Raw genomic sequence first — 6,217 nt, forward strand, 5'->3', positions numbered from 1 at the left:
TAAATCGGGCTGCTGGGATGGCTAGAACTGAATCCATTCTGTTAAAAATGTTTTTAACAGACACTGATAATAGAGATATTTATGTTTCATTCTAGGAAATCTTGAGTGGCTTGACAAGAACAAGTCTAGCTTTCTTATCCTGTGGCGATGTCCAGAAGAATGGGGCAAGCTAATTTACCAATGGGTAAGAGCAATACTTTTGGGGGTAACAATACAAAATTAATTAAGCTTTGGTAGAAAATAGTTTTGTAAAGATATGTTAAAACAGTTCCTTTCTCTCTTCCCAGAATTTGAATTTCAGCAGGAGCCCACAGTTCTTTTTTATCATATCTCCACCATGACAACACAAATGTTTTCTGCCTTTTGTCATATTTTTAAATGAAAATTTAGATGACCAGGGTGTGGAATTCTTGGAACAAGTTTGTGCAGCTTTGAAAGTACAAAATACCCGTAATCATAACAGGCAAACTTTATATTATTTTTCATGAATAGCTTTGTATATCTTGAATATTATCTCATTTTTAATGTTAAACCTATTTGTCAAGTTGTTAATCATTTCACAGGAAATTTGTCTCTGAGTCTATTTCATAATGCTAAAGTTTATCTTTTAAAGCAGTACATGGATAGGAATCCAAAAAGCAGATCAAAAGCTTTTATCTACCTGAGTCTGTCTAGATGAGATTGAGGTCTGAAATTCTTCTCCCAAAGCCATGACTTTCAGAAGTTAGACTGCTGACTGATGAGGGGCGGAGAGGAGGCTTTTTTTACTGATGTTGCCAACTCTACAATGGTTTTCTCAGGCGGCTTTCTTGCACTTGGCCTTTTCAGTTGCTTTGATTGTTTTTCAGTTTTTTGGGCTATTTTTATTAGCTAGATGTAATACTCTATTTCTTACAAATACTAGTTATATATTTTTATGTTTTATTTATATTTAAGTGTTGTGAAAATGCTTAGCAGGAAAAAAGTTTGGAATATAAAACTCATAATGATATCAAAGATCAGGTGTTGCATTTCTCCACCTGCTCCTTCCCCATTTCCAGGTTTTGAAGAATGGATTGACAAACTCGGTTTTCACACTCTATGAGTTATCTAATGGCGAGGATACAGAGGAAGAAGGTAACTTTCATCTGGTACATTTCCCATTATAGTAATATATAGCAGTGTCAAAAGAGAGATAACTTGTTTGTTTTTCTTTGTGTCATTTTTAATCCAGAGAACTGCCTTGCTCTCCACAGTCTTCCCCTGCTGAATTTTTGAAAGTTATTTTAAGTTTCTTGTATTAAATTGAAGAGAGATAAACAGTTTTCAAAACTGCAGAGCATATGCTTCATATTTTCTAAATGTGATTGGATTTTAATTCTTACAAACTGGATTCATGCCCAGAATATTTCTCTGATTAATTTGTTTCCATTTATCAATGAAACGGCAGGGCGTAGGGGTCATTATTTCAGATCAATAAGCATGCCTTTAATCTGGTTCCATTGGTGCTATGCTAAGTAATGAAAAAAGAAAGACAATTTGAGGACTATCTTAAAATTTCTAAGCTAAAAAATAGGGTTACTTATGAAGCAGTGCGAAGGCTCTTCTGGCAACAGCGGCCTTCTGCCCTTAGAGCAGAAAATGAGTCTAGGTGGACTCTGGTGTTCCTTTTCTATACTTTGTATAAAACATTCTTATGCCAAAGCAACAAGATAGCTTACAGACTGTGGTTGGAAAATAAATTCGCATAGTGGTGAATATCTCATGTGGTTGGAAAGCAAATTCTTTAGCCTAAATATTAAATAACTGAATTGGTTATGCTGTCCTAAATTGGGGCAGTGAGCCTTAGAAAGGCAAGAATATCTCAGCATGAGTGAAGAAAACTTTTGTGAACTTTGTCTGGCATTGCTCATACAATATCAAGCCTTTCTTGATAATGTTAAACATTAGATATTTAAAAAAAATTATTTGAGTATTGCATTCCAGTATTGCAGGGACCAGGGTGTTGTATTTATAACATGCAAATTCAGAGCTCTAGCAAGGTACCTTTTCTGCATTCTCTGTATTGCTAGATAAGTTGCCACCAGTTCTGTCCCCAACCAAATTTTTGTATTGTCCTGTATATAAATCATGGGTGACTTTCTCTCAACCAAGGATGTTTTATTCTCTTCTAGAATTCCATGGTTTGGAAGAATTAGTACTTCTCCGAGCTCTGCAGGCTTTACAACAGGAGCATAAGGCTGAAATATTCACTCTGAATGATGGGCGGGGCGTCAAATTCTTCTAATGCGGATTCTGCTTTGGCTTCCTAGTATGACTGTACAAAGGTGTTCTGGGTTTAAGAGCTTCTCTCTGCTCTGGTTTCCTTGCATTGAAGGTTGAAACAACAAATTGTATCTTGATGACTCAGCGTTTGACTCCATTTTCTTCTCTCTGCAGCTTCTGCCTCTTATTGCATTATGACAATTTGAATAGATTTATGGAGGAATCAGAATGTTCTTTGTACCAATATGACACAAAACAACTATTGGCTCTTGAGTTTGGCTTCCAAATTGAAGCAGACAATAAACCCTGCTCCTTGCAGCAATGATTTGGGGATTATTTGGGGGATCAAAAATGCAGTACTCTCTCCAGTTGGGCAGAAAGCCACATAGACTGTGCTATCCACAGCAGAATGGGGTGTTAAAGACTTTGGACAAATTAAACTATACTGTGTTTACAGAAAAGTCATCTGTGTTGGCTTATCTCTGTGTGTGCTTTTCTCACACCAAGGGGGTCTTCAATTCTTCCCTCCCATCCCCATCCCCAGGCTATTGTTAGTTCATATTAGGGCTAAGTGGAGGTCAGCTGCCTCCTTGTGGGGTTTAACAATGTTGTTTTTCCAGAAACAAAAAACTGAGTGAACCATATTTCTTCATTTTTGATATTTATGAAGAAGAGAGGGCAATCCATTATCCAGAAGTAACTATTCGATTTGGTTTCATCCTTCCGTACTCAGCATTTTGTCCAGAAGTTGGGCATTTCCCCTAGATTTTTTAGCATCAATTTTTTAGCAAATTTATTAAGAAATATTTCATTTGAATCACATAAAATTAAGCCAAGAAAACTGTATTGAAAAACTTTCTTCTGCTAAATCAAATTGGGGGGGGGGTTTTATTCTTCAGATATTTTTGTGCAATTCTTGGGATCACTTTGCAGTGGCTGCAACTTTTAGGAATATATTTGATATGTTTCTTAGATCAGGGTATGATACAAAGGATCAGTAGGATTGCAAAATGAACTTATTTTCAAGAGTTTGTCTTACTTATGCTCAAAACGGAATTAGTTGTATTTTCCCTAGGCTGCCTATGGATAACAGCATTAAGTAGCGATTAGGAAAATAACTAACTGACAGACTATAGTGAAGGTAGTATTTGATGAACCTCTAGATTTGTCAAAAGATTATTATTTGAATTTCATGGACCCTTCCTTGACCTAAAGGGTTCGGTTGATAGATAGGACATCTCACCAAATAAGGAAGAATATTGAGAATTAGTCAATTAGAGAATTAGTTAGTCAAGCATGACTTTCTAGTATGGAATTCAGAGCTCATGCAGATGGAAAGAGATCGATTCACAAAGCAAGGTCTTGGTCGTTACCTTTAAAAGCCTACATGGCATGGATCCAGGTATCTGAGGAGTCATGTTTCCCTGATGGGACAAGTCTGCTCCACTTGTGTCAGCAGAACAGGCCTGCTACTGATCACATCTGCTAACATTGAAGCAGGCAGGATCAAGGAGAAGAGCTTTTTCTGCTGTGGTCCCATCCCTTCTCTTTTGGCCTTCTGGAAGGATATCAAAACCTGGCTTTGCCAGCTGGCCTGAGGCCCTGAGAGTGGGGCACTCACTGCTGGAGGTGGCTGAGGGGTAAGAAGATCTCATTCCTGTCCCATTTGGCTCTTACATAAGACACAGTTCTTAATATTTTTATGTTGATTCATTTTAAGCTTTTAATTATTTTTTCACTTGTTCAATAATTTGTAAGCTGCCCAGAGTCACCTTGTAGGGGAACTGGACAGCATAAAAATTTAATGAATAATAAATGGTAAATTATAGCATATATTGTCACATAGATTGTGTTCAAATTACATTTTGGTCTTAGAAGAATGTAGGTTGCTTAAATCTACATTCTTCTAAAAGTTGACTAGCAAAGCAAATATGGAAAAGTTTACTTGATCAGATTTTCTATCACAAGCTCAAAATGTAATTGTGTTAGTGGCATGGAATAGAAGTGCACATTTCGACTGGCATGCGGGGGGCGGGGGGGGATGTTTTATAAGAAGTTTACTTCTTGAAAACCAAGTAGCACATGATAGAAAACTGCTCCAAGACAAGAAAGTTTCTTCCTCGGGCAATGGCCTTTTGAACCTTGGCCCTTTGCTACCATGTCCTTAGATAACATCCATGAATGTTGAGAAAGAGAATTGTAAACAGGGGCCTCTTATCTATCTTAGATGCTTACCTCTTATTCACATCATAAAAGATTCATCTTTCTGGCAAACCTTTAAGTCTGTAACTATGGAGCCCTAGTCTGTTTATCCACAAAAGCTTTGAAAGAGGGCAAAAAAGAGAAAATTGTAACAAAAACATTGCTGCTTAGAGAAGAGATAACTGGCTTTCATAGTTCAAAAGAGCTATCCTGGCTATTTGGTATATTGTTGTCTCTGCTCTGCTACATTACATCAGATCTCTTCCTTCAAACATACATTTCAGCCAATACTGTATGGTAGAGTTCCGATTCATCATATCACTTTCTTATTTGTTGGGAACATAAATGAGAAGAGGCTTTTGTGCTAAATTACCAGAGTTTCCTAATCTTTATATGGTTATTGAAAATAGAGAGATGCAAGGACAGGCTGTTCTTTGGACCCGCTGAATATTGAGAATATACCCATAGATTATTAGAACTAGATTAATATAACAATTTCTTATTTCCAAAACAAGTTTCTCTGGTGTTTTTTTTACTTTAAACTAGAATATGATGTTAGAGCATGTAACCTATTTTTCATGAAAAGCTATAGTACTATATTATGACAATAATAATTTGAATACTAACATCCTTAGATCTTAAAAATAAAGCTTCCTTAATTTCTGCCATCTTGATGTTTTTGAGAGGAGTTTTTAAAAGGGGAGAATTAATCTTGCCTCTTTCATTTATAATAATTGCCTTGTGAATTTGAAAAAATGTGCTTTAATCAGATAAACTTCTGGTGGCATTCACAAGGGTTAGGCAAAGGAGGATCAGACACATGAAAGTTTGCTGCAGCACTGTATTGCAAGGCCTGTCCCTTTTTGTGAATGTGTCGCAACAACACACAACCAAAAGGAGCAGGGCATGCCTAAAGCAACAGCAAAAGTTTCCCTCAGAAAGCATCATAAATTCCATGCAGAGATGGAACATCTTCAGGAATCTGATCCATCACAGCCCTTTGAAAACCCTTATAAAAAGGAGGGAGGGAATAAAACAGGCAAGTATAACAGATAACTTTTCTTTTTTTCTTTTTTTTTGTAAATCTAGAAACTACAAAAATACCCAGAGAATATATGATGATGATGATGGTGGTTCAAATATAATTAAAATTAATAAATGAAGTATGGTATTATTTTAATCCTTTGGATAATTACTCTGGCCTGCAGGGTGACTGACTGTAAAAATGTCTTCAAATCAGCTGTCCATCCTTTCAAGAAATACATTTGCATGGAACACAAAGACAAATCCTCATGCAATTCTTTCTAGCATTGTGATGTTCTAAGCTTTTGAATGAATTTATGCATCTTACCCATTTATCCATTTGCTTTTTTACTGAAACACACTAAGTATAATTTAACCAGGACAGGCATACTTGGGTTGCAAAATTGTATTATTGTACCATTAAATGGAAATAAAATCTGACTAGATTTCTGCTTCCATCTAGTGGTTGTCTTGATTTTGCAGTTCAGATATGGTAGTCCTACATTTAATATTTACTACTCCATGTTACAGCATTCTTTACTGAACATGCTTGAAATGACTAGCAAACATAACTGTTTATCGACTTCCTTTCTTTTAGTCAATATTCTGTTATACTGCTGGGTGAATTTTTCTATTCCTTCTCCCTGCTCTCAAAAACAATTTGAAAAACCGTTATGGACTGATTTAAAGACCTTAAAAACTGATATAAGGGAAGATAATACTTCCACTTTTTAATTTCAAAGAACAA

At 36.0% G+C, this 6,217-nt stretch overlaps 1 protein-coding gene across 1 annotated transcript; it reads left to right on the forward strand.

Moving 5' to 3' along the window:
• Positions 1 to 73: 73 nt before the first annotated feature.
• Positions 74 to 2,705, forward strand: VPS25 (vacuolar protein sorting 25 homolog; the record flags this gene model as incomplete). The annotated part of the gene is made up of 3 exons (XM_087918755.1): positions 74 to 184; positions 1,041 to 1,116; positions 2,154 to 2,705. Coding segments are annotated over 3 exons (300 nt in total), but the record flags the coding sequence as incomplete, so codon positions are not given.
• Positions 2,706 to 6,217: the final 3,512 nt, after the last annotated feature.

The sequence above is a fragment of the Pseudonaja textilis genome, unplaced genomic scaffold (genome assembly GCF_049901715.1).
Source record: "Pseudonaja textilis isolate UNSWEBS1 unplaced genomic scaffold, rPseTex1.2 PTEXCTG430, whole genome shotgun sequence".
Taxonomy (NCBI): Eukaryota; Metazoa; Chordata; class Lepidosauria; order Squamata; family Elapidae; genus Pseudonaja; species Pseudonaja textilis.